At 35.8% G+C, this 22,020-nt stretch overlaps 2 protein-coding genes across 15 annotated transcripts in view; both read left to right on the plus strand.

Moving 5' to 3' along the window:
* On the plus strand, positions 1 to 7,742 carry LOC123866162 (probable glutamine--tRNA ligase). Its single transcript, XM_045907546.1, has 12 exons — positions 1 to 205; positions 339 to 737; positions 1,254 to 1,365; positions 2,199 to 2,567; positions 3,055 to 3,242; positions 3,595 to 3,821; positions 3,906 to 4,042; positions 4,613 to 4,784; positions 5,014 to 5,251; positions 5,952 to 6,097; positions 6,451 to 6,640; positions 7,603 to 7,742. The coding sequence occupies exons 1-12, from the start codon at positions 89 to 91 to the stop codon at positions 7,648 to 7,650; spliced, it is 2,343 nt and encodes a 780-aa protein (XP_045763502.1). The 5' UTR covers positions 1 to 88; the 3' UTR covers positions 7,651 to 7,742.
* Positions 7,743 to 8,746: 1,004 nt separating this feature from the next.
* The window catches only part of LOC123866157 (MAP kinase-activating death domain protein), a 40,213-nt gene continuing 26,939 nt past the window's right edge, over positions 8,747 to 22,020 (plus strand). For 11 of the 14 annotated variants that reach the window (XM_045907524.1, XM_045907526.1, XM_045907525.1 and 8 more), the window contains exons 1-10: positions 8,747 to 9,127; positions 12,696 to 12,909; positions 13,563 to 13,743; positions 14,906 to 15,047; positions 15,294 to 15,426; positions 16,438 to 16,595; positions 17,440 to 17,690; positions 18,129 to 18,381; positions 18,843 to 18,969; positions 19,711 to 19,743. In XM_045907524.1, coding sequence (XP_045763480.1) covers positions 12,808 to 12,909; positions 13,563 to 13,743; positions 14,906 to 15,047; positions 15,294 to 15,426; positions 16,438 to 16,595; positions 17,440 to 17,690; positions 18,129 to 18,381; positions 18,843 to 18,969; positions 19,711 to 19,743 — 1,380 coding nt within the window. In that variant the 5' untranslated portion in view covers positions 8,747 to 9,127; positions 12,696 to 12,807. The remainder of the gene's footprint in view (positions 9,128 to 12,695; positions 12,910 to 13,562; positions 13,744 to 14,905; positions 15,048 to 15,293; positions 15,427 to 16,437; positions 16,596 to 17,439; positions 17,691 to 18,128; positions 18,382 to 18,842; positions 18,970 to 19,710; positions 19,744 to 22,020) is intronic. The other 3 variants (XM_045907530.1, XM_045907532.1, XM_045907527.1) reach the window with 2 other exon arrangements.

The raw sequence follows: 22,020 nt of genomic DNA on the forward strand, positions 1-22,020 counted from the left end.
TCAACTGTCAATAAACAAATCTCCAATTCTCAAAGTTTCTGAAGTGTCTGAAGGAGTTTTACTAAAGTGTATCGTGTAAAACTTAATCATGACTCCAGAAGAAACTATAGAAAAGCTAAAGCTTTTAGGCTTAAGTGAAACAAAAGCAAAAGAAACCTTAAAAAACGCTAAAGTGACTAAATGTCTTCTTGCTGCAATAAGTGAGGTTAGATTTAAATTTCATATTTGCAGAAGTATTAATAATAATCTTATAGAAAATTCTATGTTATACCTATTGTTACTTGTGTTTTTACTTATGTTTGTTTGCTAAAGTACGCATATTTTATCCTATATTTTAGGTAGATATCGACAATATACCAACCGGCGCCGGATTGCTGCTTTACCATCTGGCTACCAAAATAAAACCTCAAATTGAAATTAGGCTGCCATTAGTATGTAAATATATTGCCAATGGAAAGATAGATTCTACCCTAAGAGTTGATGCTGCATTGGAATATCTTTTAAGTCATATTAATGAAGAAAATATAAACATTAGCGAATTTGAGAATTATTGTGGAGTAGGCGTGTCTGTTTCTCCTGAACAAGTTGAGAAAGCAGTTGAAAAGCAAATGGCAAAATATAAACAGGAGCTGATAGAGAAAAGGTATCGGTTTAATGCAGGTATAATTATGCAAGCAGTTAGAGCTGAACTAAAATGGGCTGATGGGAAAGCTATTCAAAATGAAGTTGCTGTCCAGGTATGTATGGTTGTATATGTACTAAATAATTTACTAATCTTTCCTAATATTATAAAGAGGAAAGTTTTGTTTGTTTGAATTCCATAAACTCTGAAACTACTGAATCAATTTTAATCAATCTTTCACCATTAGAAGGCTGCCTTATCCCGAATTCTAGCTTCTGGATAAAGTAGTAGGCTATAATATATTATGGGTATATACTTATACTTCACCCAATATCAAATTTAACCCGCGGGATGCCAAGTTGAACCACTATTTATTCTGTAACAAACCTATATTATACTATATATATAGATTTCATCCCATTGTTCAAATATTTATACAATTACTTCTGCATAATATAAAGACTGCCTAAGCTAGTGAGTTTGTTTAGGTATAATCTTTAAAACTAGCAACCCAATTTCTAATAATTCTTGTTCTACTTATAGAAGTAGTTTTGGCTGAAATCAGATTATAGTTTGTTAGTATTTTAATTTCTCTAAATAAAATTACTATCAGACTTTGTTTTCATTTCAGATTTTAGATTTATTAGGACCAAAAACGGAAGCAGATTTGGCACCAGCACCTAAGCCTGATAAGAAAGCAAAAAATGAGAATGAGAATAAAAAAGTTAAAGAAGAAAGCCAAGGTCTGTAGATAATAAATACTGATAATGTTTATTGGAAATTAACATCAAGAAAATGTGCTTAACTGCATTAGGCTTCCATACCCGTAAGGTGCCAACAAGGCCCTATTATAAAGCCTCTGCAGTCCATTATGTCTGCCCACGTTTATGTCAGCTGGCTGTTATTAACCATAATAGTTAGGTATAGCTAAAATTTTTACAGAATATGTATTTCTAGTGCCATCATGCAAAATGGCTACCATAAAAATTAAAAATGAAATAAGTGTTATTTCTTGTATGAAAGGATGGAACCATTGCGTGCCAGTTGAACTCGCACTTGACCAGTTTTTACCTTTCTTGTTATTGCCAATCTTTCAATACAACCAGCTTAATATTATTATATGAAAATATCAATTATTGGGATTGAATGACTAGATATTTTGTGCCCTAGTCTATCTCAAAACTAGCTTTACATGAAAAGTTGTAACTTGTGTTTGATTTCTGTTATACATTTTAAATTATCATCAGAAATATATAAAATTAATACACTTTTTCCATGCTACACTATTTTGCCAAAACTTTACAAATGTGTTAATAGGTAGTGGAGCTGATCTGAACAATTTGAAATTAGAATTACAGTGTCTTGGACTCTACAAAACAAATGGTCTGTGATCAACAATGATTTTAAATTAGTTACCACCCTTACTGGTCAAACATCTAGTTACTAGGTACTGTTGGGACAAACATTTAGTTTTAACAATAAAACCTACATACTTGATAACTTGAAATGGTTATTTAATGTAAATAATAAATATATATGTAATGGTAAAAATAGTTTGAAACCATTTTTGTTACAGGCTATAAAGAATCTCGAGTATCTGCTGCCATTGGCGATGTCGAAGGTGCAACTTCTATGCCAGAATTAATGAAAAAATTATCCTTTCATGCTCCTGGAGAAAACTATAAGACAGATGGTTACATTGTAACTCCAAACACTAAGAAATTGATAGAAGAGCATCTTAAGATTACATCTGGCAAAGTAAGGACAAGATTTCCTCCAGAGCCAAATGGAATACTTCATATAGGCCATGCGAAAGCTATTAATATTAATTTTGGGTATGCTGCAGCTCATGATGGTATTTGTTTCCTGAGATATGATGATACAAATCCTGAGAAAGAAGAAGAAAAGTTTTTTGTTGGCATCAAAGATATGGTGGAGTGGCTAGGTTAGTTTTTATTATAATGCAATGAACAACTTAAATAAACAGCGACACTTAACGAACTTTAATAGGCAAAAATGGAAATCTTTACTGCATTCTTAGGCTAGTTACACTTTGGATATGTTTTCTGTATCTTTTTCATGTATCTTTATAAGTATTGTTGCAATTTTAAATATATACTTCTTTAATTTTTGGTTTACCTATAGCACGGTTTTAGCTCAAAAAATAGGAGTAGGTAAGGTATATCGATAATTACAATTACGATCTACAATTTTTGTCTGACATATTATATGATAAAACTTCTGTTTAGCTGTAATGCAAAAATCCCCTTTTTGTGAACTTTTACCTTGAATAATATTTTTGCAAATGTGGGAATTATTGTAACCTTGAATGTCTAATTTTACTATAGGTATTACTATAGGTAGGACTATAGGTATTAGGTACTATTTCTTATGTGTAATTTTTGTGAAATAAACAACTGTCATGGTTTTAGGTTACAAGCCATATAAAGTTACACACTCTTCTGATTATTTTGATCAACTATATGAGTGGGCGGTGAAGTTGATCAATAAAGACCTTGCATATGTGTGTCACCAGAAGTCAGAAGAAATCAAGGGTTTTAATCCTCCACCTTCGCCTTGGAGAAACAGGCCTGTTGAGGAAAGTCTTCAATTATTTGAGGTATTAATATTAATATAGTTACAATAATTTTAATAATCGTAGGATTCGGATTATTCTATTTAAGAGATTTATGTTCTAAGACTAGCTGATAGCGATTTCGTCCTCGTTGATTTATGTTTTCAAAAATCTTGTGGGAATTCTTTGACTTTCCAGGATAAAAGGTAGCCTATGTATGTCCTTCAGAACTTTCATGTCTTTAATCCATGCAAAGAATCGCGAAAAGTTGCTTCGTTGCGGTGCAATTGAAGGACAAACCAATATACTTTCACATGATTGAAAAACGAAATTAAAAATTAAAATTAGTAATGCTTATTATTTTGCATACCTATTATTACATTTTGCTAATTTTTAGGATATGAAAAATGGTAAAATTGATGAAGGTGATGCCACACTTAGAATGAAAATTACTTTAGAGGAGGGTAAACAGGACCCAGTGGCATACAGGATAAAGTTCAAGGCCCATCACCGCACTGGCAACAAATGGTGCATTTACCCCACTTATGACTACACACATTGTCTGTGTGACAGTATCGAGCATATCACACACTCTCTCTGTACCAAAGAGTTCCAATCAAGAAGGTAAGTCATTAACTTCTCCAAGATCATATTATGGTGGTTGATAAGATTTTGCACTTGAGAATTTACGTTAGTAACATTTTTCAGATCATCATATTACTGGCTTTGCAATGCATTAGACATTTACTGTCCGGTTCAATGGGAGTATGGAAGATTGAATGTTAATTATACAGTTGTATCCAAGAGAAAGATTGGAAAACTTATTGATGAGGGTATAGTTAAAGGTATGTTATTGGTTTGGTACTTTTACTTTCTGATAAACTTACAAGCAATATTATTAGCGCTGAAATTAAATTGCTTAATTGAACAAGTGTTACTTTTGTTACAATAAAATAAAAAATATATCCAAATCATCTGCTCTTATGGGACCTCAAAAATATGGATTAATTATTATTTAAAATAAATCGATGTATATATTTAATCGATGTATATGTATGGTCTTGTACATCTGAGAAGTTGTGTAAGGATATTGTCGTGGCTTACCGCGACCCATTTTAGAAAACTGTGTTCGAAGACAGCGTTTATAGCAGGTCATCAATCTACTATAAACGCTGAATTTCGTTCGTTCCGTTCCCGGCGTCAAGGCCATCCAGACTTGGCGACGGGAACGGACTGAGTGTAGACAGGAGACGCAACTTTAGAATTATATGCATAGGCTACTCCGCCTGTAAAAGACCATTAGGTGACGGCCTAGGGCGCTGACATGTGGGGAGGGGCATGTTGATGGTAGTGGAGAGGCATGTTGACATGAGTTAATTATCTGGCGAGTAATAAATTCAAGTAATGATGGTTAGATTGGGATGACCCTCGTCTGTTCACGCTGACGGCGCTGCGGCGGCGCGGCGTGCCGGCGGCGGCCATTAATGCGTTCTGTGCGGCGCTCGGCGTCACCGGCGCCGTGGGGGCCGTCGACCCGGCCATGCTGGACGCAGCCGTGCGCAACGTTCTCAACACCTCTGCGCCCAGGTAAACTATACACTTCACACTTCTCGTCATGAAAGTTGAAACTGCAATTGGTACCCACGTCCCCAACGCCACTACCACCTAGTCTCAGCAAGGCGCGTGAATTCATAAAATAAATACGTTACCTTAATTACTTATGTATTTGAAGTTTTCAATTTTTGCACCCAGAAACGTGATTTCTTTATATTGTCTTTTATTTCAAAATTTTTTTTTTATCTTTGCAATTTTTCAGAGTCATGGTCGTCCTGGAACCCCTGAAAATAACCGTTACGAATTTCCCAAGCGATAAACCGATATCAGTCCAAGTGCCTGACTTCCCTAATGAGCCAGAAAAAGGTTCGCATACCGTGGTTTTTGATAAAGTACTTTACATTGAAGATACCGATTTTAAAGAACAACCTGAGAAAGGATATCGACGTCTTACACCGTCCCAGTCGGTCGGTTTGCGACACGCTGGATATGTTTTAAAGGTAGGAGCAGAAACACTCGACTATATGAACAACTATTTTCTTCTTACTCAAATCAAATCTACCAATAGTCTCAGGCTTGTCACGACGTAACGTGCGCATTATGTGCAAGTGAAGAATATGTGATTGAGGATGAAGCCGCGGAAACCCGTGAGTAACGAAACTGTCACGCGAACGGTTGTCAAATCGGGCCGTAGAGTCTATACCAATTACCAGCCTATTATTATTGTTGTAAAGTTGCCAATATTATATTCGACGGAAATTGCAGTTGTGTCAACTACGATGCCTCCCAACTGCAACTTTGCAGTTGGTTTGCAGTCCAAAATGCAAGCCGTCCGTATAGATCTTTGATTGATAATAATGGCTATGATAAATCTGTGGTATAAACACTTAAATCTCTTCCTGATTAGAATCTGCATTCCGAACTAGTAGTAGAGTCACAGACTAATTTATTATATTTTATTTGTCTTACATGAAATAAAAAATAATAATTTTGAATACTGAAACAATAACCTTACTACTTACTTGAAAATATTATTGCTGTGATTTGTTTGTTCAGCATACCTACGTCAATAATGTTCGATCATTTTAAGGGGACTAAACAAGGAAGTCTTATAGTTTCAATAGTTCATGTCTGTTTTATTTCGTTTAGTAGGATGTCGAATTGTTTGTATTCCTACTTTAGTACATGACATTTTTGCAGGTAACGAAAGTTATCAACGATAAAACAGGCAAGGTGAGTGAGCTGGAATGTTCCGCGGAGTCTACGGAATCGTCTGAGAAACCGAAAGCTTTCATACATTGGGTGTCACAACCTGTCACTGTACAGGTTCGTCTGTATGAGCCTCTGTAAGTTGATTTTCTTTTTCCATTTAAGGCTAAAACCTCAAGTTTGCCTCAAGAATTTCATAAAAAATTCAGACCTCTGAGCTTTGTTGAATGACAAGATGATACCCCGCAGCTAGCTTCCCCCGCATGGATTTAAGTTTTTATAAATCTGCGACTTTTTAAAAATTGTAAATGCCGACCATAGACTTTGTTATTAAATTCCAAGTCTCAACTCTTCTCTTACATAGTAGTGGTTTTGGAAGTCGGTTTTTAAATTATTTTTTGCTAGAACTGTTTTATCTCTGGTAACATTAAGAAACGTCAGAAGTTCAGGGAATTAAAAATCAGGGTAAAGCCATGATTCATTTCCGTAGTTTTAAACACAAGAACCCAGAAGACCCAGCAGAGGTGCCGGGCGGCTTTTTGTCGGATTGTCGTGAAGATACGCTGCAGATCGTGTCAGCTTACGCTGACGCCTCCATCAAAGGCGCTCAAGTATTCGACAAGTTCCAGTTCGAAAGGATCGGTTACTTCTCAGTCGATCCAGATTCTAGCCCAGCTAAGGTATGTCTCATTGTTGTTTTTTAGGGTTCCGTACCTTAAAAAGAATAACGGAACCCTTATAGGATCACTTCGTTGTCTGTCTGTCTGTCTGTCTCTCGTGTTTGTCAAGAAAACCTATGGGTTACTTCCCGTTGACCTAGAATCATAAAATTTGGCAGGTAGGTAGGTCTTATAAGCACAAGTAAAGGAAAATCCGATAACCGTGAATTTGTAGTTACATCACAAAAAAAAGTGTTCATGAACAAATAAATAATTAGTACCTTCAATTTTCACAGTTAGACAACTATACCAAGTGAAGTATCATATGAAAGGCTTTAGCTATACATTATAAAACAGATTTTTATCATAATAGTTTTTGATTTATCGTGCAAAATGTTGGAAAAATTTAAAATACCTGAGTACGGAACCCTCGGTGCGCGAGTCTGACTCGCACTTGGCAGGTTTTTTATGTACTTAGTGATTTTGTTTTTAATTATTAACACCATTAAATTGATGGCTTAGTTCACAATCGCACTAACCACACAATTGTCAAAAGCGCTGATAGCCTAGTCGATCCTGGGCACGTTCTTCTAACTTTTCGGAGATATTTACTGTTAAGCAATTACTGCTTTAACAATCAAGGAAAACATCGAAAGAAAACCATCATGCCTGTGACTTCTCTATAAGGTTCTCAAAGGTGTATGAATTGTGAGATCTACTACCAATCCAATGGATATTATGGATTATGGCCAAGCCCTTTGCTCATTTTGAGAAGAGATCCGTGCTCAGTAGTGAGTTGGCAATGAGTTGATGATGTGTCGATTTTACACTCTTTTTTAAAGTTCAGATAAGACTAGCACAAAAATAGTAAGTAAATAATTTCGTTGATTTTTGTTTTGCACTTAACTGATTTTTTTTATTTATGTTCGCTCTTTGTGGTCCTAAGGAACTTGCCTTGTCTACAACTTTTTATTTCTTTTCAGATGGTCTTCAACAGAACCGTATCTCTTAAAGAAGATTCTGGGAAATAAATATATTGTTGTATATTGTACTTCATAATATATGGAACACTTGTTACGAATTTATTAAATACTTTTAATAATAAATTATTTATTAAATTAAATAACTTTATTATTTTTCCATCAACATGTTCTTAGCTGTTTTGTAGGTATGTTTGGTTTTATGAGTGCTCCTAATACTAACTCCTAAGGGATGAGCCCAAGGCCTCGTATAGTATTGTAGGTACGTTGCGTGTTTGGGATTGAGGTCAAGCGAAGCGAATTCAGCGTCTTAACTAGAAGAGATGGGCCATTTCACAGTTAACATGTGAAAAATCAAAGTAAAAAGCTTTTTAATATATAACACTTGCTAACATATTGTAAGTAGCCTGTGTTAAATCATGAATCAAAATCTCACACAGTTCGAAAATTATTACATTAAATCCCGCTTTGTTTTTTCGTGCGTGCACGATCATCGACGCGAGCTAAAGAGCACATAAGCGAGGACACTCGCATCGTAGTAAAAACATCTATACTTAGTTAAATTAATTTATCAAACAACCGTTTCGTACGTCTCACGGAATGTGAATTTTCCCACTTCTGGTAATAATAGGGTATGGTAGTAAGAGCAAAAACTAGGTTTCCGTGGAAAACCACCTATGAAAATAATATACTAATATCATCGCTATTGACCTTGACTATAATTCATAGTTAAATTATTTAAATACAACTATTGTAAATGCGAAAATGGAAAAGTAACTCTCCAAGAAAAATCACGTATAAAATCAATGTGAAGAAGCGTAATAAGTTCACCAATTTTTTTTTAAGTAGCTATGATGCCCATCTTTATTCATATCATAATATTTATTTACAGAAAACTATTTCGCCCAATATCCTTTTTCATTGAGACGTATCCTTCTTTTATTTTCCCTTGACGATATAACTAAGCAACCTAAAGTTTGCGAATACCTATGTGATATACGAGTACATACTTGCAAAGATTACAAAAAAATGCTCTACTGTGGTGATAGAATTCGAGGATTGAAACAAAGTAACTAAACTAAAATAGACCTAAGCGCCCTTGATTTAGAGTAAAACATTCGGTATCACTCATAATAACTTCAAAACAACAAAATTAATGGTCAAAATTGAGCATTAAAACAAGGTAGTTAAGGTCCATTTTACTTTAACGCTAAAGTATTTCAACTTCGATTTCTATCAACGTAGATGAGATGCAAAATCTTGTACTAAGCCTACTGATAGCGTGAAGGGCGCGAGAGGCGCGCGGCGGGGACCGACGGGCGGGCGGCTTTATCGAACGTGGGCGGTTGGCGCATGGCACCTCGCCGCTACTCGCCTCCGACCTCCGTAGCGCGCTCCCGCGATGTGCACTACGCTACGCGGCATCTACCACTTATAATAATTTAATTCGCGAAATTGAACGTTTGCGTGCGGCAGAAGAATAATGTAGAAAACAGTGCGACTCCGTCACCCACGACGTAAACTAAAGGTAAGCTCTCTGTTTCTCTATTTATTTTCTTGATATAAAACTGATACATTAATACCATGGTACCTAATATAAGTACGTCACTCACGTTTCTTATACCTATAACGTGACGTAACTTATTTTAAATCCTATCCTACGTATTGTCTCCAAAATGTGTACTTATAGGTACAATAATTTCAGATGTAAGAAAGAACATTAAAGTAGTAAGGTAAATGTAAGTATTTTAAGGATCAAAGTTTCTCAACATTGGATACGTCATAATATCTATATTTTATGCGTAAATAAGTACTTATAGTATCTAAGTAAGGTGTATTATATAAAATTATGTAGGTAGTATTTAGTAAGTATGTAATAAATAAACCTTATTTTAACAGTTCAATTAAAATTAAGTATCTATCTATGTAATCAGGTTTAATCATATGCAAGATAGGTACTTACTTACTTACTTACCTACTCAAACAATTTGCGAAATGAATGTCACAATGTGACCTTGAAAATTTTAAAATTGATCGAGTAAATCAACGGCACGTTTCATACGTCCAACTTCCAAGAGAACTTTTACAAAGTTTCGTCGTTAAATAGTACCTAACTTCTGTAATTAATTTTTTAACTTTATTGTTTTTAAATGTATTATTTTTATTATTATAACAATTACTTATAAGATAGGAAGGTACTACATGCCATAGATACTGTTATGAACTTATGACTTATGTTACATTAAAGTTAACTCGTTTTATCGATTTCGGCAAGATGCCAGACTCTCACTAGACATGAACATATTTCAATACCTATAATATATAATAGGGCATAGTTCTCAGTTTTGTGTAGGATGTCTGTTGTGTGAAAGGTCAAATATGTGTATCAATTAGTTCTAGCTTTAATATTATAACTAAGGGAAAGTATCGGTCTTGTTTGATTTTGAGATACGTCATACACTCTGTACCCAATAATTTTTTCTTTAGAAAATTAGGGTACTTAACTAATTAATTAAATATAGCTATTTTGAGTCGGTATGGTAGAGTACATACTCGTAGTTTGTGTCACAATCTCAAAGGCGAATTTTATTTTAGTAGCATTATTCCTATTATGGTCGTGTTTTCAACTGTTGGAAATGATGTCATGCTTCATAATATCTACTAATAACATTTACTGAAAAATCTGAAATAATTATGACTAATAGAGATTTATGTATATTTTATAGGAAAAATAAAACCAACGCTCTTACTAACAACTTTTTTAGGGTTCCGTACCTCAAAAGGGAAAAAAGTGTGTCTGTCCGTCCGTCCGTCCGTCCGCCCACTCAAGATAACTATACTAAGTGGGGTATCATAGGAAAGGGCTTTTCCAGTTCATTCTAAAACACAGTTTTATTTATTTTTATGCATAATACTTTTTCATTTATCATGCATAATGTGGAAAAAATAGCCGAGTACGGAACCCTCGGTGCGCGAGTCTGACTCGCATTTGGCCAGTTTTTTTTTAAATTAACAATAAACCTCTACATGGTTTTCTTTGATTCTCACCGTTTTAATTCTTCTGTAGTACCCTCGGAACCCTCGGTGCGCGAGTCTGACTCGCACTTGGCCGGTTTTTTTATTAATTTATAATATTACTGTAAATGACGATGTAGAGTGCCTACAAGTGAATTAAAAACTATCAGCTCACTGCCAGGGTGAACTATGTATTTACTGCTCAGTCATTTGCAAGTAGAGCGAAATTTACATGTTGTTACGGTTGTAGTTGTAGGTACATCGGCAGGAACGTCACAACCTTGCGTAGTGTTGGCATACTATTAGCCTATATTTTATGTGTTTCAGGGTTTCAGTAATAAGAAACGGAACTTTTACAGGATCACTTTGTTGTCCGTCTGGCTGTCTGTCTGTTTGCCCGAAAAACGGCTTAAGGTACCAAGTTGAAATTCGTATTAAATATAAAGTCCATCATTGTCTCTAATTACGTTTCTCTGAAAAATTTCCATTTCTTTTATAAATCAATAAAAAGTTACTTTAGAAAGCGTATTTTATACAAGAAGTCATAACTTCCTGTCGAACTACTGTTTTGAAAAGTACGAAAGAAAGTCTTGTGGCACAAGTAAACGGAAAAACTCGAAAACCATTAATTATTTCAAATCTTGTGGAAATATTAAGCGATAAAGCTCTCTCTTCTCCAAAAGTCTCTTCTGTACAGGGCTAAATGCCAATACTTTGTAACACTTGCCAAAATGTATTATAACCACATATTCGTTTAAGGCAAACTTAATGAAATACCGGAAAGTATTAAGGGTGTAGTAATTGAGTCCCTTTGTCCTTCTCTTGTTTAGTAGTGTTCTAAACTTTTTGCTTCCACCTACGCTTTCTATACAACTGTAAATTAATAACACCCCCAAGTGAAGGTTACAGTAACTAGAAAAGAGCTGATAACTTTCAAACGGCTGAACCGATTTTCTTGGATTATAGCTAAAACACTCGATCAAGCAAGCCACCTTTCAAAAAAAAACTAAATTAAAATCGGTTCATTAGTTTAGGAGCTACGCCACAGACAGATACACACGTTAAACTTATAATACCCCTCTTTTTGGGTCGGGGTTTAAAAATAAATATACTTGAACGAATGTCGCTTTGCAAGCTATACGAGTATAAGATACATAGGCCTTCGTTCTCTCAACTACCCACACGAATGACGCAATTAGACAACTAAACTGACGTCGACAATATATAATAGTCAAAGACATGATCGTCATTCTGTAACAAATCTCTCTTTAATGCAAACTTCGATAGGTGTACAAGTAGGTAGGTATGTAGTACCTAAATTGCGTTATAGGAACGGAAAAATGCATTAGGATAACGTTTGCATTGTCATCAATTACCTAATCTCGTCAAAGCTGAATGGGAAATTATAGATTTTTTCTAAAATAAGTAGTCCATACCAATGGTTACGTAACGAAAGTTTAACAAATGAGTGTTCGTACATTTTTATTTAGATTTTTAAACTCAATAAAAGTCTCATTTTATGGATCAATAAAAGTTTTTATCTATCTAGATATGAAGAGTTTTATAGTTTATACAGTCCATAAACGGTGTATACAGCCCATAAACTGTGTATAATGCTTTGTGGCGAGGAACCCGGCTTCATAAACAGGCTGCAATTAAATTGGGTCATTCAAGTAAATAGGTCAAGGGCAGGTGAACATTGTGGATATACTTACTACCTATTTAGTTTACTTAATGCATGTCGGAACTAGGTTAGCCGATGAACACTATTTATTCAATATTATTTATTGGCTAGCTGTTCCATCCGACTTTGCTCGGGTGAAATTTGACATACCTAACTACTTAGTAACTTAGGTACATAATATATGGCCTACATGATAATGCCTATGTTCTTCTGGATAAAGTAGCTTCCTTTTGTTAAAAAAATATTAAAATCGGTCCAGTAATTTTACAGTTTATCGATTACAAACCCTTTCTTTCAAAATATTTCCCATTTATAATATAGGTATTTATAATAAAATAATATTTGTAATAATATATAGGTATTTTGTTATTTTTATTACAGAGTAAGTTTGTTTCAGGAATATAAGAAAAGTGATAATTATGACAAGCAATATTAGTATAAAATATAATGGTTACAAGGAAACTCATGTATAGAAATTCAAGCGACGTAACGTTGTGCATATCAAAAGTATGGACGTTCAGAAACAACATTTATGTCCACGGTTGGTGGATTATCTAACTATTGTTGGGGCCAAGCCCTACACCTCGGGGAAAGGGTTGGCGCCGGTGCAGGTAAATATGACACTACTCACTTTGTGTGTTTTTTTGTATTAACGGACGGAAAGACAGTGATGACAAAACTATAGAAGATCCTGATTTTGTAACAGAACCCTGAAACAGTTATCCTCAAAGACTCTTCATTCGTCGTCACATACCTACTACCTCATCCCGGTTAGAAGACGTGAAGTCATCCGATTTTTTTCTATTCAAATGAACCAAGTATGGGGTTCAAAACTGCCAAGTTAGACCACTTCCATCTTAAACTGAATCTTCAATTACCTACCGCCAGAAATGAGATCGCTTGTAGTGGAATAAAATAACATTCTTATATCACAGCCTGCGTATTTGTGGTTAATGAATAATATAATTTACAACATAATTTTTAAGGATCCGTATCTCCAGAGAAAAAAGAAATCCTTTTGTCTGTTTGTCTATCGTGTCTGTCAAGAACCGTCAAGGGTATCAAAACCTATAGGGTAGGTACCTACTTCCCGTTGACCTAAAATCATAAAAGGCAGGTAACCATGTCTTCTTCTTCTTCTTATTTTGATTAATGGTTTTCAGTAGTGCCACACCAGCACAATCCACTTCGCCAATGTCATGTAGAATAACAATGACTTATATACGGTTTTTTTACCATTCTATCTGAAAATTGTTTGATTTAGGCACCTGAATTGCTAAGGCGTTATCCTCTCACGAACCACGATGACTTCCCCCTGCCACTGGATATGGTGTACTTCTGCCAGCCCGAGGGCTGCGTGTCCGTGGGACCGCGCAGGCAGCTCGCGCACATCACCACGAGGGACACCACCTCATTTGTTTTCACGCTTACCGACAAGGATTCAGGTTATTTTCTTTTTGTAAAACGATCGTCCTGATGTAGAGGCTTGCGGCCTCTTCTGAATGCTGGCAGCTGCGAAGAAAACATTGCACTTTGCAGCTGCCACTTAAAACACCATTTGAACTCGGAGTGATTCGGAACGATTCGAAAAATCCTGCTGGCCTGGGTGAACTCCGGGGGTGTCGTCCCCGGAGTTCACCCAGGTTCACTCCAGAGATATCAAGACCGAAACACCTCGGTCAAGCACCAAGCTCCGGCCAGCAGGATTTTTCGAATCGTTCAGAATTCAAATGGTGTTCTAAGTGGCAGCTGCAAAGTGCAAAGTTTTCTTCGCAGCTGCCAGCATTAAGAAGAGGCTGCACGCCTCTACACTCCCAGGCGCTGTGGTGAACAGAGTGGTCTAATAAATGGGAGGTTCACGGGATCGATTCCCGGTAGGGGCAGTTTGGGAATTTATGATTTCTAATTCGAAGCTTCGGTCGTGGCTAGTTATCAGTTCACACCCTACCGGCAAAGCCTGCCGCTAAGCAATATAGTGTTCTGGTACAATGCCGTGTAGGAACCGATAAGGGGTGTGAGTTTAATAAAACATCCATACCCCTTCCAAGTTAGCCCGTTTCCATCTTAGCTGCATCATCACATACCACCGAGTGAGATTGCAGTCTCACTTATATTTGAAAAAAAAAATGTAACCTAAAATATGTTTAATTTGTTTGTCGCCGTCGTCGTGTGAATTTTGATCACCAAGGTTCTATAACTTTGTAAAGTAACCGAGTATTTTTGAAGTGAAACTTCTTTATGCGCCCGGGCGATTTTGGCATGGATAAAAATTTCAAGTTCGCTTCACCGATATGCATTAGCATATTAACATTAGTTAATAGTGCTCAGAGTGCCGATGTATGTCCTACAAACTAAACTAAAGTTAATGGTTTTAATTTACAAATTATGACACCTAAGAGTTCTCCATAATGTCCTCATAGTGTGGTACGTGTTAGTTGCTAATCCACACTTGGCCAGCGAGGTAGTCTATGGCCAAACCCTTCTCATTCTGAGAGGAGACCCGTGCTCAGTGAGCTGGCGATAGCTTGATCATAAAATAATAAGGTAGATTAATGCATAGTTAACGTTAACTGTAAACATCACACTTAAAGCCCTGTACAACATCAGGTAAAACGCGTTATGGAATCTGCATCAACTTCTACCGCGCGGTGGAGCGCGCGCCGCCGCCCGGCCCGCGCGAGCGCGGCGTGCTGCGGCGCGAGTCGTGGCGCAAGTCCATGGAGAGGAGCTCCGACTCCGCCTTCTCCAGGTGAACATTCACTACTACCGCTATTTCTATCATTTTCACCGCTTTAGGTTCCGTGACAACCCTGGACGCTTCTGCTCTTCACACACTGGCAAAACAGTTTAGGATGTCCTGAACCAGTGTCTATACTTTAGTGCGAATAGGTTAGGTTAAGTTAGAGCTCAACTTCGGAGTTGACGCATAAATCACAACTTGGAATTGGAATTCTCTCTTGTGTGGTGATAGACTAATGCGTAGCGAATGTTCCAGTGACTATAGGAGCAGCAACGTGGCGCCGAGCGACTCGGACTGCAGCGCGGCGCCGCGCCTTGCGCCCGCGCCGCCCGACTCCGAGAGCGGCGGCTCGCACTCGCCTAGTCCGCGCGCCACTAGAAAACGACAGGTAACTTATTTTTGATTTTTTAATTTACAGACTAACGCTTGGCTGCAATCAGACCTACTAGCAAGTGATGATGCAGACGGTGGAGCGGATTTGCCTAGAAGGTGCTTATTCACTCTTTAATTGAAGGCATCTCTGTTAAAAGTGAAGGGAAAAACTGATACTGGAAAGACGTTCCATATCCTAGTGATTCGAATTAAAAACGGGGGAAAAATCGCTTTGTACGTGTGTGGTGCAAACCATGTACCACACCTTGACGATGCATTGCGTTACGATAGTAAAAAGGTGGGGAGGAACTAGATCAAAAAGTTCTTGGGCAAAATCTACGAAATACTCTTAAATATATCCAGTAGAAATTAAGTAAAGTTGCTTTTTCTCTAAAAATAAACTTTGTCACGTAGTTCTGTATTACATATTATTAAGTATTATCCGTATTAACATATCGATCAAAAATGAAATGCAGCTCTGGGGCTCTAGTTTCAGTATATAAAAAACTAAAACGGTAAACTTAAGTATGCTTTACTGGCGCCTACATTTAATTTACTGGAGCCAACTTTATCAATATAACTTTATAGAGACCATTGAAGTTCTAATTGAATTTCAAGCTTGAACCACTTGATACTTTTATCCATACGCAATATCTATCGACCCGCCTCGGCTTTGCACCGGTAGTACTGATCATCTATATGACTTTTAATAGATATGATTTTTTCGACTTAATTCACTTTATTTTCAGTAGTTTTATGTCGCAAAATGATGATAAATTATTACCAATATCCTTTGATATTGTGAAAGCCTTATAAAAATCGGTACAGTAGTTTCTGAGATTAGTCATAACAAACACAAACTCAGTTTTCATGTATAATATGTTAGTATGTAGTGATAAAGTGCTTATAGCTGACTACCACAAATTGTACCTATCCTATACACAGACTGACAAATGAAAATTTAACTGGTAGATTTGATAGCTTTCTTATCCGGTATATTCCTGAATGACATTTTTTTTTGTTTCAGCGAGTGCGGAATCATTCTTTAACGTCCATATGCCTTTTATCACACCACCCTTTCTTCTCAACATTCCGAGAGTGCCTCTTTATCCTTAAAAAATTAATAGACGCCTGCAATGAGTCTTCCAGTCCAAGACGTGTCGGAGCGTCCAGACAATCATTTAGGTACGTATAAAGATATCTTTCCTATCATAAAGGCATTAGTAATTGAGGAGCTTGCCAACGAAACGGTGCAATTGCATGCACTAAGCAACAGTTTACAAGAAAAGCAAAGAACTGTAAACTGTACCACTTTGATCAAAATCGCGAACTTTGGACTCAATTTTAGCACATTTTTTGGAAATTCTTTATTCTTGGATTAAAGAAAAAAAAGTATTTTGATCAGAAGATACCTCTACCATTTTGTTGACAAATTTCTCAATTCTGTTAATAAAATAGAAATAATTATTAATATATTTTAGAGGTGCTATCGCATCCGGATAACGCCCACGAATTATTGATATAATATCATCATTCAGAGAATGAGTAAAATTATCAAGGTCGCTGAATGTTACGGTTATTAATATAATATTACGTTAGCTTTTTCGATTATAATAATAATTACTTATTATAGTTACAGTTTGTCAGTATAGGTTAATTTTAAAAAATTGGTTAAAGTAATGATCAAGATTATTAATTTTTTTCATTGAGTAGTTTAATAGATATTTGACTCATTCGATATCACGCGATCTCTTCCAAGCAGCTAAAGAGTCCAGGGATAATAATATACAGGAACAACACGTAGTGTTTATATACTCTTTGGGAACAGCCATCTTGAGTAGAAATGTATCAATATGGGTGTTTGTATGTAATAATAAATAATGTATCAATTCAGGATATAAGCTATTTTTTTTCCAAACAGTCCAATCGGTTTTAGTCTTTGTGCCGTGAAGGAGTAACAAACATCCAAACTTTCCCATTGATAATACTATTAGGATAAGAATAATTAAAAACTCCTTAATATCACCAGAGATACGGTATGGTCGGTGTTAACGGGTCAGGCGTACGACAACACGCCAACAATAGTAGTTCATGATGTCAAAGAAATAGAGACATGGATTCTCCGCCTGCTGTCGGCGCCGGTGCCCGTGCCTGGCAAGACGCGCCTGGAGCTGGAAGTACTATCGCCCACTGCTCATGCGCCGCTAGTATTTGCGTTGCCAGATCACACCCGATTTACACTCGTCGATTTCCCTTTACATTTACCTCTGGAGTTACTTGGTAAGTTTGTGTAATACAACAAGTATAACTGACCTTAAAAATAAATCCGCGAGCGCCTCATTTTTATGACACACTTATTACATCAGGCCACAAGTAATAATTAAAAAAGAAAACACGACTGCTTTGCAATATTGAATTCTTATCAGAAAAATTATAGCCAGGAATAAAGAATATAGGAATATATATAGGAATAAAGAAACTTATATACATACATGAACCCTAAAAAGATGGGCAGTCGTGTATAAAGCAGGGCAATTCAATTCTACTCCTTCAAAGTGAGACAAGTTTAAATTTCACTAACCAATCTGCCTGACATTTTTGTTTTATAAATAAAGTAGACATCAAAGTACCCAACTATGTACCATGAATATGAAATTTTAATTAATAGTATGTATGTATTATGTATATATCTCTAACGGTAAATAAATTATATTTTAGGTGTTGACACGTGCTTGAAAGTTCTAACACTGATCATGTTAGAAAACAAGGTGGTGGTTCAGTCGCGTGACTACAACGCCCTGTCGATGTCGGTAATGGCGCTCGTGTCCATGCTGTACCCGCTCGAGTACATGTTCCCCGCCATACCGCTGCTGCCCAGCTGCATGAGCTGCGCCGAACAACTCCTACTGGCACCCACTCCGTTCCTCATTGGGATCCCGGCTACTTTTCTCACCTACAAAAAGAACTTCAGGTACATTTTCAATTTAATTTTCATTTTTTTTTTGTATTTACTTAATTTAACTTTATTAAAATAGAGTTATTATTTTTCTTTTTTTTGTCAGTCACAAATTGATGTTAAATGCGTAGGTACGCGATGCTCTTTTTGTTGTATAACTCATAACTCAATGACATTTCTTGAGGCTTAACTGGTAAGTGGTAACCCAAGTACAAGTGTAGCACACTTAAAAAATGGATGCCGATATGCCAGAAATTGGGTGTACCTACCAGGTACCTACAATCAAATTTTTTTTTCTCAATCCAGCTCAGCATTTAGCTAAACTTGCGTCCACTTGCAAAGTTGCTGACAAGATAATTATTGTTTTTTATTGCTTTTGTTTAGAATCATAGCTTCATAAGTGTTCAAATATAACTCATATTTTGAGGAAAAAGTTCTCCTAAAACCGTTGTAAAAACCCCATATCTCATTTACAGGTTTCCAGACGACATTTGGCTCGTGGATTTGGATGCAACGAAACTTACGTGTCCTACTGGTACCGACCACGAGCTTCCCCCGCTGCCAGAACCGGAGAGCTCAGTCCTAAGAAACCATTTGAAACAGGTAGTTATAGCGAAAGTGTTTGTATATATGTATATCTGGGTTTTATAATAATTGTCATCACCTATTTTACTTCTAATGCACGCGACTCGTGCGCAGTCTTATCTATTAAGTGTTGCTAACTGTGGCAGGTGTTTTTAATTTATCACATTGTAAACACATCTTTTACACGATTAACTATCTTAGTTCCTACCAAACGTTGAGTGTGTGTTCTTACTGCAATACATATATCTATGATATGTACCTATATTTTATTTTAGGCAGTATTTTATACTTTAAAATGTAGAATGTTCAAATAGTAAGTTCAAAAAGTGTCGGAATTTACTTGAAAATAATAAATACGCCTAAAAATAAAAAATTGGGAGCAGCGGGGACTGCCGACAGGAGTGAAAACTTAAAACTATGAAATAACAGTAGTTTCTTCTTGAGATTTTCAAATTAATTGTAGCATGTACTATCATCATTTGCAAAAGTAAACCAAAAACCATTACTATTAGTTTTGTTTTTACATCTATCAGCTGGTCGGTGACGCGACCTTGAATGTTTTACCGAAATCGCCCAATGCGCCTAAAACAGTTTTCCCTACAAAAATTATAATTGATTTTGAAGAATAAAACACTGCCTATCCACTCTAGTCACTTGGATGTCTTATCTACATTTACACTAAAGTCTGTTACCTTACTGTCCTAAATCTACAAATTTCCATTTCACTAACATTCTACTCACTTTTTCCTACTTCGCTAGGCTATGCAAGTCATGGGAACCGCCGGAACTGGTGTAAATATATAATGTTCTTTTTACGTTGCACAATTTGACTATTTAATCACAAGTTTTGAATAGTTTTGTGCCAGCATTTTAAAAACATGTGCCAACCTTTTAGAAATCCACAAAAACAATTGAAATTTCTTTTGAATACGATTATACAATAAACCCAATTCGTCCCAAATTAGATACATATACTTACATAGTTCATATTTTAATCTCTAAGAGGGGGCATATAAAATAAAAACTTGACTGAAATGATTGTAAAGAGCAACATATACCTACCTGATAGAAATACACACACACATAAAAGATCTTGTAGGTAAAATATTTTTTTTTAATCATTAATCATCGTATAGGGATCGTACCTCATGCGAAAGTGAGTTTGTCTGTCTGTTACCTTTTCAAGACCCATCCTTTAACTTAATTTGGACGAAATTTGGTACAGAGATATGCTTGCGTTCTCGAGACTGACATAGGATACTTTTTGTCTCAAAAATTGTACCCACGGAATTCATAAAGAAACCTAAATGAACGCGGATAAAGTCGCGGGGATAATCTAGTTTATACAAATTATTTGCATATTATAATATTACACAGTTTCAGTCATGGTTTTATTTGCAAAGTTAAGCATGTAATATACTTTGTGGATGTGCAAATTTATTTATGCGATGCCATGACAGCTAAACCCCACAGAGCCAAGTGTTTCGATAACATTTTATCGGATAAATAACCTAGAGAATAAACTGATATGCAGCATGAATATAACCATCGATAAAATTTTAATATAATGTATATAGCATGCAAAAATACGAACTCCCATAACAGTTTTTGATTTTATTTTTGTATCATAATTTATTATACTTGGTAGGTAAGTACCTAGGTATGTTGTGTTTGTTGCGTGGGCGTTGGGTATCGGACACGATGCTGTAATGGTCTGAGTTAGTTTTACCAAAAAGCTTATTTTTCGGTTTTGTGTGCATACTCTATGAATAAACATTTATAATTAATTTGGACGTTACATTAAGTGGTTATTAAGCCAAACAGCTAGGAGTAATATGGTAAATAAAAATATTCTCATTATTAAGTATTAAAGCCTTATAAATTAAGTACATCGTATGGCTATTAAATAACGAGATTGACATTGTAAAACATTTTATACATCTCATTTACCTATTATCACACTCAATATACACTATCCCACAACGAACTCAAGTCTTGTTGGTTTTAATGCAGATTTCACCTTAGAGAGAACATAATAGTCGCACGGCGCAAGATCTGGGTGTAAGGCGGATAGTCTAACACTGGGATGCTCTACATGGCTTGAAACCTCTTGATGGACAATGCGGAATGAGCCAGTGCATTGTCTTGTGGGGAACCTATTGTTAAGATTGTTAGTAGCCGTACACATTCTTTATGTATCAATTCTTACAGTTTCAGTAATCGCACGAACACAAAACCGATGGTGGTGGTGGTGGTCAGAAGGTGAATTATCTTCAACGTCTTTTCGGCCATCTTTATACCACTCAAAAACAGATGCACGAGATAAACATTCATTGCCATATTTTTTTTCAATAAATTATAATTTTCACGTGAAATTTCACAATTCATCACCCTTAATATTTTTACGGAGAACAACTCTAAAGGGAAGAATACGGCTATACTTACGGATTTGTTTATAGAAGCGAGAGGTCTCGCATGCGAAAGAGAGTCTTCGTGTTAAAAAGCTGTCATCAGCTTTCCTTCTTCTTTAGCAGCGTCAGACTCGCTATTTAATAGCCACACCTCGTATAATATCTTATATCAATAACCAAATAACCAATATCTTATTACAACAAAAGTACGAACTGACAGACTTAAAGGGCCTACAAAATTGGCCTAGAATAAATAAAAATGTTTTCATTGTGTCATTTTATGTTAAATTATTCATATACCTGCTACGATAACAGTTAAATAGAATATTATGTATATTTTAAAATATGTATTTATAAGACCAATTTTTTTTAATAAGTCTAATTATATATAACCTGCTGCAGAATGTGTTGAATTTGAAATTTAGGCTACATTCAGAAATATTACAAATTATCTTAAAACTTTAAGTAGTATTTAGAGGAATGTATGTAGTAGCTTAAGTTTTGAGTATTAATTCTAATAAATAATATTTGCCAGTACTTGAGACAGTAAAGTTTACAAATAGTAGGTACGCGCCAGTAGTGATTCGCTCCAAAGTAATAAATATTTATGTACATATGAAATTACTCAGTCAATCTAAAAACTAGGACTTGATATAAG

This window comes from Maniola jurtina, chromosome 6 (genome assembly GCF_905333055.1).
Source record: "Maniola jurtina chromosome 6, ilManJurt1.1, whole genome shotgun sequence".
Classification (NCBI taxonomy): Eukaryota; Metazoa; Arthropoda; class Insecta; order Lepidoptera; family Nymphalidae; genus Maniola; species Maniola jurtina.